We start from the raw sequence: 23608 nt of genomic DNA, 5'->3' as shown, positions 1-23608 counted from the left end.
CGAGTGGGCACCTCATGTCCGGGCGGCTGGGACAGATCCTTCCCCTCACCGGTTCTTCCTGCAGAGTAGGGGCCGGGACCCCCTCACCCCTATCTCCCCGTCCTCGCCTCACACTCTGGGGTAGCTCTGGGGCAGCGTGGCCCGGAAGCTGACCGGTGAGACCCGAGCCCCTCTGGCCTGGCCTTGCTGCGCCCTGGACAGGGCACTTGGCTGCTCCCGGGGGCGCCCCAGCGACCCCCACCCCCCCGGAACCTGAGGTTGATTGTGGCTCCCCTGCCCGAGGTGTCATGAGCGGACACGGCGGACATTTGACACTCGTCTCCCCGAAGCTTGTGGCTTCGCCCCCACTGGCCGTGCTTACAGCACCAGCTGGCTTGGGGTCAGGTGACGTCCCCCCGGCCTGGTGGCTGTGCCGGATTGTTCTGAAATCCCCAGTGGATCCCGGGAGCCCAGGCATGTGACCACGATGTGCGTTTCTCCAGTGGAATTTCCATGCTGACGCGGGATGGGTCTCCCTGCTCAGCCGGACACACCGTGTCCTTCACATCGGACGGTGGGCAGGGACGCTGGTGGCAAAGGGCGAACAGGGGTCATGAAAGATGGCCCAGACCCTGTGCAGTAGGGACCACTGTTCCCGGTTCACGGATGAAGAAATGGCATCTTGTGATAAAAATTGCAGTAAAGGAAATGTGATTCTATTTATGTAAGATTATAGTAAAAGCTAAAAACTAAAAATGCTGTGGATCCCTTAGGAAAAAAAAAACCAGGCTAAATCTCTGTGCTCTCAGATGAAGCGGTGCTTTCTTAGAAACGACAGCACGGACACAGCCAAAGAAAACGCAAATAAATTGGATGTCGTCAAAATTAAACATTCTCATCCCACGAATAACATTATGAGGAAGATGAAAACAGCTTGCAGATCTGGAGACGGCCGTCGCCAGTGTTGTATGCGATCAAGGACTTATGTGTGGAACATGCACACAACCCTTATGGCTCGGGTCTCCAGAAAGCACATTAAATGGACGAAGGGTCTGAAAAGACGCTTCTCTGCAAGAGATTTTCAAGTCTGAACAAGCACACGAAAGTGTTCAACGTCACTAGTCGTGGGTATGGGCAGCTCCCACCTGCTCAGTGGCCATGGTCGGAAAAACAAGGATGTGGGGACTCTGGAGGCTCGCCCCCTGCGGCTGGTAGGGATGGGAAACGGCAGCGCCATTTAGCCAAAGGTCTGGCGGGTCCTCAGATGGCTAAACACGGAGTCACCGTGTGAATGGCCACTTCCCAATTCAGACGTACCCAAGGGAAATGGACTCACATGTCCACACAAAGGAGATTGTGCCCGAATGGTCACAGCAGGCCGAAAAGTGGGAGCAACCCTAGAGCCCATCGACTGGCAGGTGGATGCGTTCGTGGGATGGAACGTTAGTGGCTGCTAAGAGCCTTCAGCCCTGACTCACGCTCCAGTGCGGATGAACCGTGGAAGCCAATCTGTAGAGACAGAAAGTCAATTATCAGTTGTCAGGGGCTGGGACAGAGGAGGGATGGGGGGTGACGGAAATGGGCGGGGGACTCTTTCTGGGACGATGAAAATGTGCTAAAATTGATCGTGGCGACCGACACCCTACTCTGTGAAAACAGATGATGCCTGAACCACACAGGTTTGAACCGAGCGGGTCCACTTATATGTGGATTTTTTTCAGCAAATATACATACAACACAGGAAATGTGTTTTCTCTTCCTTATGATGATATTTATTTTTATTTTTTTAAATTTTTTTAACGCTTATTTATTATCGAGAGAAAGAGACAGAGCGTGAGCAGGGGAGGAGCAGAGAGGGGGAGACACAGAATCCGAAGCAGGCTCCAGGCTCCGAGCTGTCAGCACAGAGCCCGACGCGGGCTCAAACCTGAGATCATGACCTGTGCTGAAGTCGGACGCTTAACCGACTGAGCCACCCAGGCGCCCCCCCCCCGATGATATTTTTTTTTTTTAATTTTTTTTTTCAACGTTTATTTATTTTTGAGACAGAGAGAGACAGAGCATGAATGGGGGAGGGGCAGAGAGAGAGGGAGACACAGAATCGGAAACAGGCTCCAGGCTCCGAGCCATCAGCCCAGAGCCTGACGCGGGGCTCGAACTCCCGGACCGCGAGATCATGACCTGTGCTGAAGTCGGACGCTTAACCGACTGAGCCACCCAGGCGCCCCCCGATGATATTTTTAATAGCATTTTCTTACCCCTAGCTTACGCTATTGTAAAACCCCAGCATATAGTACATGTAACATACAAAATACATGTTTATCGACTGTATCCGTTGTCCGTAGGCTCTGGCCAATAGGAGGCTAGTAGTCGTTAAGGTTCTGGGGACTCAAAAGTTATGCTTGGATTTTCAACTGCATTAGGGGTGGTTGGTGCCTCCGACCCCGTGTCGTTCAAGGGTCACCTTTACACCAACAATCATAAAGTTGTGCATTTTAGGCAGGTGAGTTGTGTGGCATGTGAATTGTAGCTCAATAAAACTTTTGTTTGAAGTGGACGCAGGGCACCTTCTGGAGAGCGGCGTGGGTCCTGGGCGCGTGCTCAGGGTATTGTTTTTGAAGAGAGTGCATCTGGGACACGAGGGCAAGGCATCGGTTCTGTCCCCCGAGAAGATTACGTTGTTATATCGTATCACATCCTAGGTCGTAGCATGCCACACGTCCTAGGTGTGCGTGTGTGTGTGTGTGCGTGTGTGTGCGTGTGCGTGTGTGAACGTATACGGATAACGTCTTGTTTGCGGCTCACGGGACTGCCTGCTGGGATGGTCACGGTGGCTAATGTCAGCATAGAAGGTTAGCAGGGATTGTAATTCTTCAACTTCTGTGTGCTGTTTGGGTCACCAAAAAGAAGGTATTTTTGTTGTTGAAACCTAAGGAATTGTGGTCTTGGGGGGTGGGCAGTGGCTCCGGGATGGGCTCCCATGCGGCACCACGTGACATCAGAAGGCCACACGTCTGGGCCCCTCCGGGTGGAGCAGGGGCCCGTCACCGCGGACGGGCTGTGTGACCGGGCATTGGTGACCCTGGTGCGCCTGAGCTCAGAGGGGGGTGGGGTCTGTGGCTGTTGGTTTGTGCACTGGACGCTGTCAGTGCGCGTGAAATGCCCCGGGAGACGTCGGGGTGACGGGCGGTGTGGTGTGTGTGTCGAACTGATGTCCTGCACGTCTCATCTTTCCCTGGGCCCCAGGCCAGCACTCTGGATGCCTGGTTTTAATTAGACTCAGGACATGCTTCCCCTGCCACGGCCCTTCCGTGGCCCAGCGAGCAAGAGGAAAGCACAGAGGGGCCCGCACGTGAGTGGGGGAAGGGCCCGAGGAGGACAAACCAGTCCTGTGACCGCCCCCCTCCCCGTTCCAGCTACAGCTGTGTGATCTTCCCAAGCTGCTGAGCATCTCTGAGCCCCAGGCTCCTTATCTGCACAGTGGGGTGGTCACAGCTCTCGGGCCCACACCGGACGGGGGGCATCGTCACATCCTCCCTGAACCCGCCCGCGTCTGCTCCTATGCCGTTACAGCCCCCAAATCACGGGAAGCTGAAGTTTGCCTCTGCCCGCTTGTAGGTCAGCGCTGGTGGTCGCCCCCCGCCCCATGACTCCAAGGGGACCCCCAACCTCACCCCCAGACGCCACCCCACTGGGCAGATGTGTCTCAGGGGCTCCCATGAGCGTCTGGTGTTATCCTCCCCAGGCCCTGGAGGTCCCACGGAGGAAGGAGGGAGGGCACGGAGGCCTGGAGGGGCATGGCTGCCCAGCAGAGGTGAGAACGGGGGCCCACAAGCCCCGGCCAGACGTCCCGCAGGCTCCCCGCCCCTCCAGGCTCACCCCTGCGTCCTGGTGGCCTGGGGTATCTGGTGTGGTCGGATTCCCCGGCCACGATTTTCAGATGCAGACTGAGACCCTTTATCACCAACACAGACCACTAAACAGGCTGGTAACGCTCACGTTTCCTGGAGAAAAGTGACATCGCCCAGCGGGCCCCTCGCTGCCCTGGACGCTCGCCGTGGACGGGGGAGGTGCCGCACGAGCCCCGAGGAGCAGGTTGGGGGAATTTTAACTTGAACTCTGGCGTGGACCCCGCAATGTGCTGTGGGTTTTGGGGGCTCGGGCACCAGTAGCTGCTTTTGGATGCAGGGATCAGGGTCTCCACGCACCATGCAAGCGTCTGGAGGGCCTGGGATGGGGACGGCCAGGCCAGGCACTGGGGAGGGGCAGGAAGGGACTGAAGACCCCGTGTAAGGGCTGCCGGCTGGCAGGGAGGAACGCAGAGGCCCCGAATCCCACCTGGGCAGAGGAGGGTCCTTCTGGGCCCGTTGGGAGCCGCAGCCGGGTCTGGAGGTTAATCGGGTGCTTGTTCCAAGGGCCGTGAGCCGCCCCGTCCCCAGGCTGCTCGGTGTTGGCAAAGACGGTGAAGCTGGGAAGCAGGTTTGAGGAGCAGGGGCCCCGTGGAGGCAGACTCGACTGTCCTTCTGGAAGGCCACACACACCCGCCAGGTCCCTCGCGCGCCTCCCCCCAGCATGGCGCGGTGGGCAGGGGAGACCTGGGTCCAGTCTCGGCCCGGGCAAGTGGCTTCGCCGCTCGGAACCTCTGCCTGTCCATCTGTAAAGCTGCCACCAGAGGCCAGTTCCCACTTGTGTGAATGAAGTGACGACTGGAGGAGAGGTGGCCGGTGCTCAGTGGGCCTCAGGAAATGGGCGGCGTCCTCCTGGGACACAGACAGGGAGGCGAGGTCAAGGGGGGACAGTGACCTCTCAGACCCCTGTGGCCACCCCTGCCGGATCCAGAGCCAAGGGCGCTCCCAGGGGCTTGGACTTGCCGACGGTGTCCAGTGGGGCAGCTGGGCCCCCGTCCGGGCGCGGTGTCTCCGGGTCATGGCTGCAGCCCTGTCTTCTGAGTCCTGGGCTGCACAGGCTGGTGATCCTGACTGGCCAGGGTGCACCGGGGGCGCACTGGCAGCCTCCGGCCAGCAGGCCCCACACCGATGGGGTCCCATGGCAGCAGACCTCGGGGGGAGGCCACAGCTGGGGCCGGAGGTCACGTGGCCCGCGTTCCTGTCTCAGCTGTCCCCCGTCCCCGTATCCTGCTCTGGGAGCCGATCGGGGACAGAAACCGCCGAATGCAGCGCCTGGCACTTAGCCCAGGGAACGGGAACCGAAAGTTGATGTCACACACGTCATTGTCACCCGTGCTGGTGCCCCGTGCAGTGCTTTGAGTCATCGGATATGTGTCCTGTTCCCGTTAGATTTGAGGAACGTTTACTGGGGCATGTGCCGGGTACTGGACCCTGGATGTACATTCCGACCCAGACACAGTCGCTTACTGCTCTAGAGGTGACCACCCTGGCCTGTGGCCATGTGACCGGAGGGTCAAGCACCGGCCTGGGGGCCTGGAGACCCCCGCCCTGCACCCGGCCTGCCCAGACTCTGTGTGACCTGGGCGGGGCCCGCCCCTCTCTGCCATTGGCCATTCCCCCTGGGCCTGTGTGGGGACAGGACGGGCCCAGATGCCCTGACCTTCCGGAATGCCGCCCGTGAGGTCCTCAGATGCCTCTCCGGTCAGGAGGAGCCGCTCTTCCGGCAATGAAATAATACCCTCGGGGACGTGGGTGGAGAGGCCTCCCGGACCAGCTGCTTGGAGCGTGGAGCATCCTGGGAATTGCCAGGAACCCCGGCTGAGGCCTGCGGGAGGCCCTGCGGCCAGCCTGAGCTTCCGGGGCTGCTCATGGCCGCGTTGCCCCCCGCTTCTGCCTCGGGAAGGAGCCCCCCCGCCCATGGGCCAGCCCTGCCCCGTCTCCCTCCTCAGAAAGCCTGGCGGGGGGAGGGGTGGGGGTGGCTGGTAACATCATCGTCCCCCTGCGGATGGAAAACAGGCTCGGGGGGGTGGGGCACCAGCACATCCCAGGCCTGGCTTCCGGCTCTTTCCACCCGTGGGGATGGTGGATTTGTTTCCTGGGGATGCAGTAACAAAGTCCCACCGACTGGGGCTTGTCCAGCAGATGTTGGCTTACATTCCGGAGGGGAGGGGGCCCTGAGATCAAGGTGTCGCCGGGGTGGGGTCCTTCCGACGGCCGTGAGGGAAGGATCTCTCCTCGGCTTGCAGACAATTGTCCTGTCCCTGTGTCTGCACGTGGTCCCCTCTGTGTCCTGATGTCCACTGTGCATAAGGACAGTCGTGTTGGAGCAGGGCCACCCGATGATCTCACTTTAGCTTGACCACTTGTGTAAACACCTTGCCTCCAAGTCAGGTCATATTCTGAGGCGCTGGGGGCTAGGGGGTCAACGTATGAATCTGGGGGGACACAATTCAGCTGTCACAGACGGGCTCTTTCCGTGGCCCCTGGGACCCCCCTTTTGACCACACACACTCTGCAGGGAGGGAGGGAGACAGGGCCGGCTTTTCGTCCCTCCCCCCATCAAGTATGAGGCTCATTCCAGGCTCCGTGGGGCTGCCTGGTGTCCCCCCCCACCCCAGGCTGTGTGTGGCTGAGAGTGACTTTGTGGGAATGTGCTCCCATCTCTGGGCAGGAAAAACCACGGGGCAGCGGGGGTCTGAGCTCGGTCCGCCGGGATCCAGACGCCAAGCTGCTGTCACTCCGATGGAGCGTGATCTCTGCCTCCTGGCCTCCCTGGGTCTGGCGGGGTTGACCCTGTGCAGCTCCCCCAATCTACCCAAAGGGCCCGCAGCAGTGCCCTGGGAGCAAGGGGCCCACGTCTGGCGGGGTGGCCCAGGATTCACACCCACACCCAGGCCTCTTGGACGGGGAGCGTGACCCAGGCGGTCTGAGGTGAACTGGGTCCTCTGTTCCCCCAGCCCCGTGCTGGCCTTTAGGGGGCCCCGGAGAGAGACGGGAGCCCCCAGTGGGGTCTCCAGCAGAGGCGGCCAGAGGTTCACTGGCCGTTTTGGAGAGGAGATGTTGCTTGTTCCAGGTGGCAGTCGGTGGCCCAGGGGGACCCCCCTGCCGCAGCCTCGAGAGGAGCCAGTGCCCAGAGCGCCCCCCGGGGCGTGGGGCTCAGCACGCAGGCTCCCCGTGAGCGCGTCGTGGGTGCAGAGGAGGCCTGAGAGGTCAGTCGTCTTCGCAGGTGAAGGGGCAGGAGCTGCACTCCCAGGACACGGCGTGGCGGGGGCCGGGGCTGGTGCTGGGACCGTCGAGGACAACTTTGGGAAAGGGTCTGGGGTCAGCAAGCAGTGGGGGAGAAGTCAGGGAACCAGGTGGGCGCGGGGCGTGGAGGCGTGGGGGTCCCTCGGGGACATGGGTCCTACGGGCTGTGGGCAGGGTATTGAGCAGGTCAGGGACCCGAGCAAAGGACCTGACCTTGCTGGTGCTCAAGGCCGCCTTCCCTGGTCCTGCCACCTTGCCGGAGCTTGTCCTGGGGGCTCTGTTGTCCGGGCTGTCCCCTTGCTGTGAGCCCGTGGGCTCAAGGGGACAGTCTCCCACCAGGTCCAAATGGGGACCTCCCGAGACACTTGGGACTTTGGAGCCAGGGTAGGTTGGCGGGAGGAGGGCAGACCGGGGATTGAACCTTGACTCCACCCTTCCTGGCTGTGTGGCCTTGGGCTGGTTACCTTACCTCTCTGAGCTTGGTTTCTCACTCTGCCAAAAGGGCACAAGAGTGTCTACCCCAGGGTGGCAGGAAGGACTCCAGACAAGGTCATGCCAGACTTTGGGCATTTCCTTCCCTGAATCAAAGCAGCCAGCACATCCTCGTGGGACTTGGGCCGTGGAGGGAGGGACGTTCCTGTGTCTGGAGAGGTCTGGAGTGAGCCTCAGGCCGGCTGTGTGCAGAGGGGGAGGCACGCCATGTCGGGACTTGGCAGGGGATTCTGGGGGTCTGGCTGTGGTTTTCTGTGGCCGAATAACACGCCGCCCCAAATCTTCAGCACCGAATGTGCATTCTGGGACATTCACGGGTTCCGAGGGTCGGAAATCCAGAAAGGGCACGGCAGGGGCGTTTTCTGTCCTCCCCACGATGTCTGTGGTTTCTCCTGGGAAGACGTAAAGACTGGGGGTGACCCGAGAGCTGGGGATGATGGAGCCCCTGGAGGCGTCGTGGCTCACGTGGCTAGTGGCCCACGTGGCTGGTGGCCAGAACAGCTTCACGTGCATGCTGCGTGCGATTCCTCTGTATTTGGGGTGGTCGTGCTTCCTCACAGCGTGGCCTCTGGGCTCCAAGAATGAGCGTCCTTAAAAGCAAGTTTGTGGCGTGGTGATCTGGCCTGGAAGCCACGTGGAGTTGTTTCCATCACATTGTTGGCCGAGGCCGTCCCCAGATGTCCACCCGTGTTCCAGGGGAGGGGTCTCCCACCCCGACACTTAGTGGGAGATGTGGTAAAGCCACATTGGAGAAGGGCTTTGTGGCACGGGCATCTGCCTCCAGGAACTGCTCAGAGCGGTGAGCGTCCAGACCTCCAGCAGGAGGGGCGGTCACATCGCCGGATGCCCAGGCACGCGGCGTGCAGGTGGAGACGGGCACCTGTCCCAAAATGTTGCAGTTCAGTGTGGTGTGTGTTGATTCGTCCTATTTCTCGAACGCCTAGCAGGTGCCAGGCGCTGGGCTGGGTGCGGGGCCCCCGAGGGTGAAGGGGACGTTCAGCGCAGTGGGGTGAACAGGAGAGGAGGTTCGGCTCAGCCACCCAGCAGACACTTATCGCCGTGTCCCCGGCCCTGAGCGGGGCCCAGGGGACCCCCGGTGGCTCTGCCCCCAGACGTCATGGTGTCGGGCAGAAGTTGGCCGGGAGTGTGCAGCACTTTAACATGCTCAGTTCTGCCTGCGAACGTTTGTGCTGAGCCCATGTCCCCATCCTAGAACCCGGTCAAGCAGAGCTGATCGCTGCCGGCCGACTGCAGTCTGGTCCTGGGGCAGGTCAAGGGCTCGGGTGGGCGCACTCAGCCCCACAGAGAAACCAGAGGCCACATCTGTGGGGAACCGGCCGAGGGCCAGGTCACTCCCGGGGGGTGGAGGGAACAGCTTTCCACGAGGTGGCATCCCCAGGGGGACAGGGGTCCCTGCGGTCCGATGGTGTGGGTATCGAAACGGGCCTGTGGGTGGCTGCTATGGGAGTTCAGGCGTCTGGTGCAACGAGCTTCTGGGTGGGGTGTTTTGGTCCCCCAACTCTGTGCCCTGGAGTGCAGACCGCTGGGGGCGGGAACTGACTGGGCCCTCGCCCGGCCCCGAGCTCGGCAGGGAGCAGGTACCCGCAGCGTCTTCGCTGGCGCTGGTGGAGGACCGGATGAATGACTTCCTGGAAGGGTCAGACAGGATCGCCCCTCTGGCCCGTCTGGGGAGCCTGCTTGCTGGGCCCAGGCTGCCGATGGCCTCGGAGAGAACGGCCAGCTCCGTGATTATAATTAGCAGTCGGCCTGTAAGTAGGTTAGCGAAGGGAGTGCTCCCGTGTGATTTGAAGTGATTTTCCGACACGCAGCACTGGGGAGGGCGGCGGGAGAGGGCGGGACCTACTCCTGACCTGAGGCACAGCCTGTAAAACAGCGTTCTGAGGGCAGGGCAGACAGACCCTCCGGGGCACGGGGGTGGGGGGCGTCATTAACTCTGTACTTAGAAAACCAGCGCCAAGAAACACGCGTGCCGGAGGGGTGCGCAAGCCACAGGGATGCTTCTGGCCACGTGGGGCGTGTGAGAGCCATCTCCCCCAAACCCGGCCCAAGGGACACACACTTCCCAGACTTGGCCCCTGGCCCTGGGGGCCTTCCATGCGGGGGGAGGCGGGCACACAGGCCGACGGGCGGGGGCCACCCAGCGCGGTCGGGACTGTGATGGAAATGAGCACGGTGACGTGCCCTTGCTGAAGACCCAGAAGGCACCTGCCTACCTCGTGTCACCTCCTCCCAGAAGTTCTCCTTGATTGCACACAGGTCCATGCCCCCTGTGTGCCTGGGACCCACCCTGGGTGTATCAGAGTCTCAGAAGTGGGTGCGCATGCATGGTTTATGAGGCTATTCGATATTAGAACACAGTCACGTAGTTTGGAACCCCGGCCGGTGGTTTGCAGGATGCAAACAGCAGAGGGGAGAGCACAGCGAAGCCATCACGGCTGGCGGGAGCATGGGGTCCAGTCAGAACCGGAGCGCACAGGGTCCCACGTCCTGTACCGAGGTGCGTGTCCGTCCAGAGCAAACCCTGCACCAGATGACCAGGGACTGTGGGTCTTTGGACCCGCCAGGCACAGCCAGCTCGGGCTCCAGCACGAACTGGACCCTCGGGGAAGGAACAGAACACCAGCACCAACATGAGAAAACGGAAGAAACGGCTAGAAATGTCCTGAGGATCACGAACGGCAGGTGCCTTGCGGTCTGGGAAGTGGGAGATGCATCAGGGTCCCCCATCTGGGAATGCCTATCCCCATCGCGGAGGTGGAAACAGGCTTCGGAGGGCATGTGACCTGCCCGAGGTGTCAGGGCCAGGGAGGGGCATAGCTCGCGTCAGTACGGCTCTCCGGCCCCCCCACCCCCTCCGTCGTCTACCCCGCCACGTCACGAGGTGACTGGAGCGTGGAGGCAAATCTGGGGACATCTACAGGCGAGGCTGGTGTGTGAGCCGAGGCATGGCCCTCTGGGAGCTTCCGGTCTCCCTCCTGGCAGCCTCCTCCCCGTCCCCACCCCCAGCTGCGGGGAGGCCCCTGAGATCTGGGGACCTGGGGACCACCAGGCCAGCCTTGCACCAGGGGCTTCCTCGACTTTAATGGAGCCTACAACAATTCCTCAGGAGACCGAGCTCCAATTTATAGATGTGAAAACTGAGGCTTCTTGGGATTCGGTCAGCTCTCCAAGGTCACGCGGCCGCCCCCGGATGTCACAGCCCGCCCTGCTGGCTCCCGTCCCAGCTCCAGCAGCACACGGCTTCTCCTGGAGAGAGAGCACGGTCGCAGCCTGGAGGGGCTGCCGGGCATCGCGGGGGCTGCGGGCCGGCCCCCGGTCAGGGCGCGCTGGCCGCGTCCCTCCCCTGTGACCGCAGGCGTTACGCAGTGGTGGTGCCTGTAGTAATTCCTGTTCCCTGTGAGGCCCCCCGGTGCCGGGATTTCACTAGCACAGGGGGATTAAGTGGCCACAGCCCTTTGTGGGAGTGATTCGTGCCACTCGCGTTTATGTTTTTTTACGTGATGATCACGGCTGGGGGTCTGTAGTGCGAAGAGCCCGCTGTGCGTGTGGTTAGGGCTCCGGCGTGGCCGTTCTCTCTCTCTCTCTCTCTCTCTCTCTCTCTCTCTCTCTCTCTCTCTCCTTTTCGTTTAAAAATTTTCCCCGACGTCGTCTCCTAGAGTGGCCTTCCGTCCACAGCAACACCGAACAGACAGCGGGGTTCCCATGGACGCCACACCCGGAACTTTCCACTGGGGTTTGCATCTTGCGGTGGTGGGGTGTGCTTGCCGTAGAATGAGCTGAAGTTTCCGCTGGGGTGACTCCGGGCGGGACGAGTGTACCGTGACAGGTGTCCCCACGGGGGTCTCGTGGCCGTAAACGCCCTCTGTGTGCCCGTTCACCCCTCCCGCCCCCACGCCCTGGCGACCGCTGATCTTTGTTTCCTGTTTCCATGGTTTTGCCTTTTCCAGAATGCCCTGTGCGTGGGATCCTACAGCCCCGTAGCGGGCTCGTTCTCTTGGTAACGTGCATGTAGGATTCTCCCTGTCTTTTTGAGGCTTGGTAGCTAGTTTCTCGAGAATTCTCTTTTTTTTAATGTACTACCCACACCCCGGACACCAGGCCTGGCCAGAACAGCCCATCCCTGTCCCGGGGCCGAGTGGAGAAAACCCTGGGTGTCGTCACGCGCCGGGCCTGGGCCATCTCTCCGGGCCTCAGCTCCCTCAGCAGCATCAGGGACAACAGCTCACCGAGGACACATACCCCAGCGTGGTCTGCGTACGGGGGTTTCTTGCAAGTGGGCATGTGCAGGAGGCGCAAGGGGTGAGTCCGTCTCGGGGGGTCAGAGGGCCCACGCCACAGATCTGCAGGATTCACGGGTGGGACCCGGGCAGGTGCCCGGCCGGAGGGAACACCTGTGCACGAGGCCCACGGCTGTCTCCGTGGCGCAGTGTCTTCTTCCCGCCACCAGAGGGCAGCACCACCGCTCTCACCGCCCCGGAGGTCCCAGGAGGCTTTAGAGGGTCCCCTCCTCCGTGGGCAGGGTCGGGTCCCCTCAGCAAAGCGTGTCTTAAAGCAGCTCTGCCCGCAGGTCAGATATATCTCCAGGAGCCAGGCAACTGAGGGTGTCAGGCCGTGTGTTCTGGAAAGTGACAATAGCTCTTGTGCACCCAGCCCACATCCTAGCAACGCTCTGGGGCAGGTGATTGAACGAGGCAGCCGGGCAGAGGGACAGCTGCGTGGAAGGCTGGACGTTCCAGGTCACAGCATGTAGGAGGTGAGGCTGGGGCTGCGCCCAGGCCATCTGCCCCCACGGCCTGCACCACCCCCCCACCCCCCCACGGGACTCTGACAGTGACCTTCCCTCCCTGGCCTTGAGCCAGATCCCAGCAGTATAAAAACTTGCTTGTCTGCTCACGGACAGACGATCGGCTGTTGTCCTTTGTGTGCCTGACAGATGAGAAGATAACAGTGTCCAGTGTCGAGGATCTCAGGCCTCCCTCCACCGCCCCGCCCCCCCGCCCCCACCGCCCCTGCACAGTCTCCATGGAGCCTCGGAGGAGGACAGGGTGACTCCATAGCCCGCCGGGCCATTCACCGGCTTCAAACCCGGATTCCAGCGGCTCATCCCGCAAGGGGAGTCTTAAATTGAAGCCCACTCTTGAATTTCGAGTCTTAAATTCAAATCCCGCCCTCTGCCTTCTTCCGCTCATTTTATCAAGTCGTCGATGAGACAGTTTCTGCACTCGTTCTGCAGGAAGGAGAATCACAGAGAGAGCCCAGTGTTGGCGCTTCAGCTAGAGCGGGGAGGGTCGCTGCAGGAGGGCAGCAGAACTCGAGGGGCCCCGCCGGGCTCCGCACCCGCAGTCTGCTGTTTGGATCCCTCTGGAGGCACAAGGCAGGCGCTGACTCCCGGCCCAGGGTGCCCAGGGAGATGCCAAATTACTTTTCATGCCGCTCACCTCCTTTCCGGCACCTGCTTCTCATCCCCAGATAGCCGGGACCCTGCTACCCTCGGGGTGTTCACAGCCTTCTCCTCCTCAGACAGCCTGCCGTCCCCAGCATGGCCCGCTCCCCCTCTGTGCCACCCACGCAAGGTCCCCACCTCGGGCGGGGACCGCAGCAGAGAGGAACCCCGCCCTGGTGGATGGGGGGCCGCCGGGATGCGGGGTCCTGGGGGGCAAAGGGTAGGGGGGGAATCAGATGGAGAAATGTCCTTCTCTGTCTGGCGTGACCTCCTTGATGTTTACGAGGAGACCCCGAGGTGTGGTGCTCGCTCAAAGCTGGCGTTAGACAACCGTGTTCGTGGGTGTGCGTGGGTACAAGTAGCTTAATGCTCCAACGAAGTGTGGCAGGTCCTTCCTCGGCCACCCCGCACCCCTCAGCCCACCTGGGCTTTCTCCTGCAGGCTTCCTGCCCCAGGTACACCACCTGCACCCTGTCCAGACCAAGAAAGGAGGGCGGCATTAGAGGATGTGAAAATAGGGGCGCCTGGGTGGCTCCGTCGGTGAAGCATCCAACTTCAGCTCAGGTCATGATCCCTCAGTCTGCGAGTTTGAGCCCCGCGTCGGGCTCTGTGCTGACAGCTCGGAGCCTGGAGCCTGTTTCGGATTCTGTGTCTCCCTCTCTCTCTGACCCTCCCCTGTTCATGCTCTGTCTCTCTCTGTCTCAAAAATAAATAAACATAAAAATAAATAAAATAAATAAAAAGAAGACGTGAAAGTAAGCAAAGACCCCCAAATGAGAAAGTCAAAGCTGTCTCCCCAGCACTGGCTGGAGCAGGGGGTCGTCCCCCCTCACTTGCGTTTGCCAGAGCCCCAGAGGCGGGCAGAGCAGTGGGGGGGCTTCCCAGAGGAGGAAAGAGGCTGGGGTGGGTCTGATGGGAGGCCGGAGAGGCTGGGAGGCCAGGAGGCCGGGAAGTCCACTGAAAGGGGTGACCACACGGCTGGTCAGGGAAGCAGGTTTGGCTTTCTCGGGTTGGTCCTGAGTCGGAAGGATCCAGCTGGCTCAGGTCCCTGCGTGGGCCATGCTCTCTGCCCGGCAGGCCTCCGTGCCAGCCTCCAGCTCTGCCATCGGCCGGCTCCTCCCTGTGTTTCAAGCGACTCTGCTGGTCCCCAGCCCCTGGGCCTCCCCCGGCATCAGCTGTGCCCCTTGGGCTGTCTTCACCGCCAGGCTGGGGCTCCTTAAGGGGCTGGCCTGCTGTGGGCCCCTGTGTCCTGTCCACTGGCCTCCACAGGTGCTTTTGGAGGATGTGGGAGAGGAGCATATGGCCTCCCTAGACCCCAAGAGCCCCAGAGCCGGGCCCTTTGACCATCTACCCCGACCTGCCCCTCGGTGGGTTTCTACACCTCCACAAACACCCCAGGCCATGGCTGGCTCGAAGGAGGGCGCACCAGTACTCAGGTTCACGTCCCCGGGACACAGAGGGACTTTGAAGCATGCTCCAAGGAGGACCGTGGTTATTGCTGTTGCAGAAGAGAGGACTGTGGGTCTCCCGGCTGTAGACGGGATGCCCGGCTCACTGGGTGGGGGTAGGGGGCTGCTTCTGAGGCCCTGCCGGTCAACGCAGCAAGAGACCAGGATACCCTTTGGGATGGGGTCGAGATCTCCCCACCATGGCAGGCGCGCACACAGCGATGGGGGATGGATGGCCCACATGTGGGGCGCCAGAGACAGGAGCCGCTCACTGGGGTTGACCAGATGGCTTCAAGTTATCTGATTCTCTCTGGTCCCCCAGGAAAGAAGATGGGCCTGTGCCCTGACGCCCTATGGGGCTTGAGCTGGCGGGGAGGGGGGGGGCGGGGGGGCGCGAGCGCAGTCACTGGTTTACTCACCTGCGCCTGGTGTGTCCCACCCTTTAACGTGGCCTTTCTTCCCCCGGCAGTGTCGGAGCCCCAGGCTGCTCACAGCCCCCTGGAGAAGTCGCCCAGCACGGCCATCCTGTGCAACACGTGTGGAAATGTGTGCAAGGGGGAGGTGCTGAGGGTCCAGAACAAGTATTTCCACATCAAGTGCTTTGTCTGTAAAGGTGAGCATCTCTGGTCTCTGTTCTTTGTCCCTGCTGAGACAGGTGAGCTCTTGTGAGGACATAAATACACCCGCTAAACTAAGGTCTGCGGGTGGGGGGTGAGGAAGGGTCTGGAAGCTTCCAGGGAGGGCTTCGCAGAGGAGGTGGTGTTTGGGCTCTGACTTGGAGTGAGGAGGAGCCCGTCAGGCCAACCCAGGCGGCAGGGGCAGGTGCACACGGTGTGGGTCTCAGGTCGGCGGTTTGACTGCGGGGTGCTGCAGGGCCGGAGGGGGATGGGGCTGGGGGCCCAGGCTCCCCCCTGTGCCAGCGGCCCTGTGAGGGACCCGAGACTGTCACTTGAGGGGGCGGCTGGGGCCTGGAGATGTGGGAGCCTGTCCAGGGCTGGATGGTGGCCTCTGATGAGTCCCGGGCAGGGTGCCGGGCAGAGTGCCGTGGGAGACTCGGGGGTCCTGCGGGGGCCAGTGGCCCAGGGAAGACCCGAGCGCCCCCAGTGGCCCCCACCCAGGGACCTCTGGGGCGACACCATCTCTGGCAGGGGTGGGAGCGTCCTGGGACCCTCGGTCTGAGGGTGACCCTGGCCCTGCCCGTCAGAGGGGCACAGCCTGGAAGTGGTGTTTTCTGGGAAAGGACGGGGCAGCACCGTGTGGGCATGTGAGAACGGCGACCCTGCAGCGTCCTGGGGACACCACCTCTGCCTACAACGCGGCTCCCCTTCTGTGGACCATGCCCCCACCCCTTCTGTGGTCGGTGCCCCACCCCCAGGTGGAGAGTGCCCACCCCCCTCGCCTGAAGCTTCTCCTTTTCATCAGAGCTTCCCAGGGATTTGTCTGGGTTACTTCTCTCTACTCTCCAAAAGATCAATTTGCTGTGTCCGAAAAGCAAAATCCATTAAAATGCTCTTTTTCGATGCTGACTTTAAAAGACAGGGGAAGTGGCCGCCGTGTTTCCAAGGATGGTCCGTAAGCACAGGCCTTAGGAACGTGATAAAAGGCATCAGAACGGAGTCCTGGTTTGACCCGGGGGGGTTGGGAGGAGGGGAGCCCCTGCCCTCCCACAGCGTCACCAGGGACAGATCACTTTGTCCTCCGTGAGCGGCCCTGGAAAAGCCGCGGCCCCTTCGTCATGGCCCGCAGGCGGGTGGTGCTGGCGGGCACCCGGGACGCGCCTCTGTGCGCCGCGGCCGCTCCCAGCGCTTGCTGTGGGGGTGGCACGGGGGACAGGAGCCCGTGGGCACGCGGGCCCCCTTTCGAGACCGCTGCCCACACGCGCAGGCAGCCACAGAGCCTCACGCCGTGCCGGGCGGCCGTGCCCAGCGGGGCCCCTGCCCTTGGCGGTGGGGGCATCTCTGCTTCACCTGCTCAGAACGACGTGGGGCGGCTGAGGTTGCCTGCAGGCTGGAAAGAACCGTGTTTGTTTAAGCGTGAAGGTTACACGGCCTCCGATTGGGCGTCTATCCAGTTTCTCTGAAAGTGCAAAGCCTCTGAGTCACTGAGGGCACTTTGGGATGAATAAAAACGAATACCCAACTCCTAGTGTCTTAAACAGCATGGATACTTATCATCTGGTTTTTAACGCTTATTTAGTTTTGACAGAGAGAGAGAGAGAGCAGGGCAGGGGCAGAGAGGGAGGGGGACAGAGGATCTAAAGCAGGCTCTGTGCTGAGTGGAGAGCCCGACGCGGGGCTCGAACCCACGAACTGTGAGATCATGACCTGAGCTGAAGTCGGACACTTAACCAACTGAGCCACCCAGGCGCCTCGGATGTTTATCGTCTTAACGTAAAGCCTGGAAGTGGCCCCTTTCCCCAGAGTTGTGTAACTTAACAGCTCAACAGGGTCATTAAAGATGCAGGTTTCTTCACTGCCCCACCCCCACTTTCCCTCGCCCCCCCCCCCCCATCCTGTGCATGACAGAGGTGCCTCTCCTCATGGTCTCAAGGTGGCTGCCGTAGCTCCAAGCATTCACATCCTCACAGGATAGTATCCAACTCGGGAAGAGGGATAGACACAGGCAGAGGCCTCCCTGCTCACATGATTCTCCCTTCTTTGATCAGGGAGAACCCTTTCCCTGAGGCTCTCCCAAAGACTTCTAATATGGCTCATTGGCTGGAACCGGGTCACGTGTCCACCCACAGGGCCACAGAGGACCAAGAAGGAGGATGGCGATTCACAGAGACCAGTCATGTCTGTCCCTGGGTGGGCACGTTGCCAGGCACCCACAGCATCTCACAAGAGGCCCCGGTGGGATGGGTTCTTGCCACCTTGGCACGTGTTTGGCGTGCCTCAGTTTACCTGGGAGAGCCCACGAAATAATTATGTAATTACACTCTGCCTCATGGATGCCCCAGGCTTGGGCTTTGATGCTTGGAGGTCTGGGTTCAAATCCCACCTCTGCCACCACCGGCTCGTGTGGGTCCTACGCATGTTTCTAACCTCGGGGTTTGTACAGCAACATTTCTCGGGCAGCTTCCATGCTCAGGCGGTGTTCTGGGTGCTTGAGAGGCATCCATGAGCACGACGGACACCCTTCTTCTCATGGAGATCACGTTCTGGTAAACGGGGGACGGGCAGGAAACACTGGACAGGATAGATACATCTTACCATGTGCTAGAAGGTGCCAGACGGGAAGGGAGGAAGAGGGGCAGAGTTGCTGCTTTCCGTTGAGCAATCAGGGTGGGCCTCACAGAGGAGGTGACCTGAGTGAAGACTTGAGGGACGTTTGGGAAGAGCCTTGCAGCCAGAGGGAGCAGCTGGGACGAAGACGAGAACGCGGGGTGCGTGCCTGGTGGACGTGGGAAAAGGCTAGAGCAGAATGAGCGATGGGGAGGGGTCCTTGGGAGGCTCTCGGCTCTGGGGCCCAGGGACAGTGGACAGAGGAGGACCCCGGTCCACCTTCGTTTCCCCAGACCTCTGTGTGGAGGGCCACGGTGGGCGTGGGGAAGGGTCCAGGGGCCGGAGACTGGTGTCCACCGTGCGGCGACGTGGGATTCCAGCTGTGTGTAGGGATCTTGTCGCCTCTATGCTCACGCTGCAACATGTGACCAAACGTGGAAGACACCCAGCACGTAGTAGGTCCTCAAGAAAGAAGTGAAAGCGTGTTTACCAACAGCTTGAAATTTGCCTGGAGAGCCCAGTGTGGTCCCCTTGACTTTGTGTGTGCGGCCAAGGTCTGCGCTTTTAGGACCCTGGTTCTTGATTGCACCCTGCTCGTAGCGCCCTGGAAACACAGCCCCGGCCCCTAAGTGACGACCACAGGAGGCCACATCCACCCGTGATGCCCAGCAAGCGGGCGTTTTCTGGTCCGAGAAGCAGCAGGGCTGAGCAGGACCGTGATGGCGGGAAAGTCCCCCCGGGAGGGAAGGAGGTGGGCAGGGCAGCGAGCCCACTGGCTCTGCCTGTGGGGTCGACCACAAAGGGCACATCTCTCTGGGACCGCCACCGGAGAGCTGCTCTGGGCACCTGGGGGTGACAAGGGAGTGGTACAAAATGCCCACATTCTCTCCTTTTGGGGTGCCCCCGGGGCATTTATGAGAAACCAACCCACGGCTTCCAGAACCAAAGGAAAGCTTCGTCTGCCGGCCCCGGGCAGGTGTCCTTCTGCACAGCCTGCCCCTCACAGGGCGATCCAGGACCCGCGGGCCCCGTGGCAGGGAGGTCGCTCTGGGGACAGGGGCCTGTTAGTACAGATGGAGGGTCCCGGGCAGAGACGGGGGTGAGCCCTGGCTGGCAGTGGCCGTGAGCCCCGAGCCAGCGCACTCAGATCAGGCCGCGGGGCCGCCTCCGTCGTTTCCTCGTGCTCTGATGTTAGCGGCTGCCTCCTCCCTCTTGCACCCACCAGCGCAGGGAGGCGTAAGGGAGAGTGGAAACACCCCCCAGGGGCCCCCCCAGGGGACTCCTGTCGGGTTCGGGTCGGTAGGCAGTCCCTCCATCCTGTCCCTCGCGAGTCTCTTTAATTGGAAGTCTCGTTACATACACTCCTCTGTGTCCTGATTTATTCACCTCCCGGACCGTGGGCGCCCTTTCCCCATCATGCAAATCCTTCCACATCAGTTTCAGTATCTGCCCCGATTCCTCACGGGCAAGGCCAGCGGTCACCTTGGCCATTCCTCTGCTGTCGGACACGTAAGCCGGTTCCATCCGGCGCTGAGCGAACCCTACGTTGCAGGGGACGACTCGGAGGTTCAGAGAGGCTAAGTAGCTCGCCCAAGGTCACACAGCTGAGCAGCAGCGGAGGGAGGATTCCGGCCCAGGCTGCCTGGCTCCAAAACCCCGTGTTAATTGCCTACGTCGTTTGCATCGCGGCTGCAGCCTACACTGGCCAGCAGTGCTCTGTGGGTGTTCCTGGTCATTTCCTGGGAATGAAGTCCCAGAAAAGAGATTGACGGGTCGGGGGCAGGAGCGGTTTTCACGTTCTGTAGCGTCCGTGCTAAGTGGTATTCCGGGAAGAGCCCCCCACCCCCGTCCCGCGCTCCTGTTTCTGGAGAAGGACCACAGTGAAGGCGCAGGACCGAGCCTCGGGGAGGCCTCTGCAGAGACCCAGAAAGGTTAAGGAACTTGCCCAGGACGCACAGCCGAGGGCACAGGCGGAGCTGGGGTCCAGAGCCAGGCAGCTCCAGCGTCTGGGCTCAGCTGCTCAGCTGACGTGCCACCTCGTCTGCAGAGCTCACATCTCCTTGGAGAACCACTCTGCTCTCCACAACTGGCACACCGCACGTGCCACCCTGTGGCCCGGGCGAGGGGTCAGGGAGACCCAGGAGAGGCCCATCGCCCACCTTGTGTGGGAGATGGGAGCTGAGCTGAGGGGGCTCCCCTCCCCGCAGGGCCGCCAGAGCCCCCGGGCAGCAGGCGACGGGGCAGGTGGTGGGCACTGAGTGGGGTGTGAGCTGAGGGGGGCTCTGCGGACCGGGCCGAGCGGACCGGGCCCCGGGAGGACCCCGACTCCCAGAGGTTCAGTCTCCAGACTCCAAATTTCCGCAAATGCTCTTCCGAAACCTGAGCCCCCGAGAAGGCACCTGTCCGGAAGGAAGGCCGCCAGGCTTCCCCTCGCCTCCCAGACTCCCAGGGCACCAAGAAAAGGTTCCACGGTCAGGGCTCCCTTGACTGGCCACCGGGCGTTCCCCTCGGTCAACACCATCCGTGGCACCAAGAGCTTACGTAGAAAGGTTTTCTCTGTCTCCGACGACTTATCCAAATTTATAATGTATGTGTTACTTTGCTAGCTTTCTACTCATCTTAGTAAAAAAAAAAATAAATAAATAACCCAATCCAGAATAACGTATTAAATATTTAGAGCCTTGTGACCACAAGACATTCCTAAGAAATCAATGTCCACGTTGACTCTGGAATTTTTTCCCGCGGAGAAGGCGAGGCGGCACTTCGGGTCTTAAAACACGTTCCGTTCGCGTGTGGTTCTTTGGGGAAGTAGAAGGGAAGTAGGCTTTCCAGGCAAAAGGGGGACAAGGTGAAGTTTCCACTTTTACGAATGCTGGCTGTGGGCTTTGCTAGAAGATGCTGGCGGTCTCGCTCTGGCAAGACCTCCCACGGGATGTGCTCGAAAGGACGACGTGAGTTAAAGTGAAAGATGCCGATACTCAGAATTCCCCAGAAGCAGCATCCTTTGCAATCAATTAATGTTTTGATGACAAATTTTAAGTGCTGATGCAATACCATGATGAAGGAGGAAGGAAGGAAGGAAGGAAGGAAGGAAGGAAGGAAGGAAGGAAGGAAGGAAGGAAGGGAGGGAGGGAGGGAGGGAGGGAGGAACGGAGGAAGGAAAGGAGGAAGGAAGGAAGGGAGGGAGGGAGGAAGAAAGCAAGGGAGGAAGGAAGGACGGATGTGGTTTTCAAGACTCTGCTTGGGGGCTGTGACCCAGGAGGACCCAGGGCCCAGCTGGTAGGGTCTAGAGCTGCAGGGTCGCCCTCTTGGTCCCCAGCAGGGAGGGGCTGGGCCAGCCAGGGAGAGCATAGGCTGCTCCCTCTGAAACCGTGCATGGCTCCCACGTGCCCCTGGGCTGGAGGGGGAGTGTGGGGGGGGGGAGGGGAAGGCATGGGTGGCCCGGACGCACACCGGCAGGCTGTCCTGAGGCAAGTCGCCCCGTTCCCCACCTGGCAAAGTTCTCTGAGCCCCTCCGCGGGGCTCTTCCTGGGGCCAGAAGAGTGTGTTTAGGGCACAGGGGAGGAAAGGATTTGTGCTCAAGGGACCATGGCCTGTGGGAGTCTGTGGGAGTCTGGCCTTGGGAGACAGACGTGAGACGTGGAGTCGGACATTGGAGGGGGCGTCGGGACTTCCTCGGTGGCCTGGGGACAACCACGGGACGCGGCTGCCCTCCGCCCCGCGGGGCTTCCCGCCCAGGACGGGGCGCCGTCCGGGCCCGCTGTGTCCCGTGCTGGGAACGGCCCGGGGAGCGGAGGGTCTCGGGGGCGTCGGCGCTCCTTCCCTGCCGGGGGCCGAGGGGGCTGGCGAGGCGGCCCCGACTCCCGGCCCTGGGTGGGGGCCGCTCTTCCGGAAGCTTCCGCGGGAGAGTCCGCCTGGCGCGCCGAGACCCGCGTCATCGGGCGGGGGGAGGGGGAGGGGGCCGCATGCGGCGGGAAACCCGCCCGGGGTCCCCGCCCTGCTGACGCCGCGGCCGCCCCCCAGCGTGCGGCTGTGACCTGGCCGAGGGCGGCTTCTTCGTGCGCCAGGGCGAGTACATCTGCACGCGGGACTACCAGAGGCTCTACGGGACCCGCTGCTTCAGCTGCGACCGGTTCATCGAGGGCGAGGTGGTGTCCGCGCTGGGCAAGACCTACCACCCCGACTGCTTCGTGTGCGCCGTGTGCAGGTGAGTGAGGCCGCGGGCTCCCCGCGCCTTCCCTGCCCTTCTCCCCTCCCCTCTCCCTCCCTCTCCCCTCCCTTCCCCCTTCTTCTCCCCTCCCCCCTCCCCCTCCCTTCCTCCTGTTGGGCCACAGCTGGGAGCAGAGGCAGGTCCCAGCCCAGGGCCCGCAGGCGGACCTGCACCGGGGCGCATCTTCGCCCGGCCCCGACCCTGCAGGCGTCCACCCCTTGCCCCCCAGCACAGGACCAGGCCCCCAGGCCCTCTTTCCCGGGGGGCACGGAGTGCAGCGGGTTCTGGGCTTCTGGGAAGGAGCCCCCTCCCCGCCCTCCGCGGCCCCCTCGGTCAGCTCCTCTCCCGCGGGCACTCTCTACACGTTTCTTCTCTTGCGTTGGTGCCTGTGGAGGCCACGCTTAGCCCCTCCTCAGCTGCCTGTGTCCTCGATCTGTGGGTGGCACCCCACCAGCCCCCCCCCGGGGGCAGGGCCCCCCAAGCGTGAGCGTCTTCCGGATCTGGGGAAGGGCCCCTCCCTTGCTACGCTCTCCCCAGCTGCGACCCCCACCGAGGCTTCAACACGTGCCCGCTTGGGGTCCTGCCGCGGCCTCCACTCCCGGGTCCCGCCTCTGTCTGTCGCTCCCCCTCACTGCCCCCCCGCCCGGCATCCCTGAGAAAGTCCGGGCTCCTCAGCCTGGCTGAGAGGACTTCGCAGTCTGGTCTAGTTCATTCATTCATTCATTCGTTCCTTCCTTCCTTCCTGCAACCAGGCTTTTTAAGCACCTGCGTGTGCCTGGTACAGGGCCGGTGCCGGTGACTCAGGGAGGCATTAGCCCAGACTCTAAGGGCTCAGCACCCAGAGACCCTGAAGTACGAGGGTGCACCGTCAGGGCCTTTCCTACCCTGGGGGGCGGCTCCCCTCCCTCGTCAGGGCACCACTGTGCCCTGCACAGGTGCTCACCTGGGCCCCACGGCACCTTCCCACCAGTAGCAGGTCTCTGGAGTTGCGTGCGGGCAGGGGCTGGGCCTGCTTCCTCTGTGGTGCCTTGTGCCTGGCCCAGAGCAGGGGTGAGGCGGAGGGTCGCTGGAGATAGACTGAGGGCCTGATCCTCATGGCAGGGCCACAACCCGGCTCCCCTCTCTGCCCTGCACCTCAGGGGGTTAGCAGGGAGGCCAGAAGTAGTTTTCTCACGAGCACCCGGCCCCCAGACCCATGGCTCCAGCTCCCAGGAACATGTTCCATTTCTGCGAGACAAAGACTAATAATAAAAAAACTCCCCAGAGTTAACTTCTGCTCTGTGTTCTCTGTCTCGCCACACCCAGTTTCGAGGGCAGTTTTTGAGCTGTTGGCTGTAGTTACAGCCTTTGTACCAGACAGAAGTGGATGTTTTCGTCAGGGAGGTGCAGAGACGGGGGAACGATGACAAGGAACGTTTCTAATGACAGTCACTGTGCCCTCGTGCCACGTTCAGGCCAAAGTTCCCATCAGGACTATCAAATAGTTGGTTTCTGTGCACGTAGCTTAGAGACGAGGAGACGTGGTCACCGTTGGCTGGAAGGATCACCTCTGGATAATCTGTTTTGAAAACAACAGCAGACGATTCTGCCACGCTGCATTGACCGCGTTGCACTTACCACCCTCCGTACACGACTAT

The 23608-nt window shown here is 61.6% G+C and overlaps 1 protein-coding gene across 20 annotated transcripts in view; it reads left to right on the top strand.

Moving 5' to 3' along the window:
• ABLIM2 (actin binding LIM protein family member 2) overlaps nt 1-23608 on the top strand; it is a 139519-nt gene that overhangs the window by 24959 nt on the left and 90952 nt on the right. For all 20 annotated transcript variants that reach the window (XM_027073276.2, XM_053217631.1, XM_053217632.1 and 17 more), the window contains exons 2-3: nt 15007-15150; nt 21785-21968. In XM_027073276.2, the coding sequence (XP_026929077.1) occupies nt 15007-15150; nt 21785-21968 (328 nt within the window). The remainder of the gene's footprint in view (nt 1-15006; nt 15151-21784; nt 21969-23608) is intronic.

The sequence above is a fragment of the Acinonyx jubatus genome, chromosome B1, assembly GCF_027475565.1.
Source record: "Acinonyx jubatus isolate Ajub_Pintada_27869175 chromosome B1, VMU_Ajub_asm_v1.0, whole genome shotgun sequence".
NCBI lineage: Eukaryota > Metazoa > Chordata > Mammalia > Carnivora > Felidae > Acinonyx > Acinonyx jubatus.
Note: the sequence above shows the minus strand (reverse complement) of the source record. Positions and strands in the feature narration are given on the sequence as shown.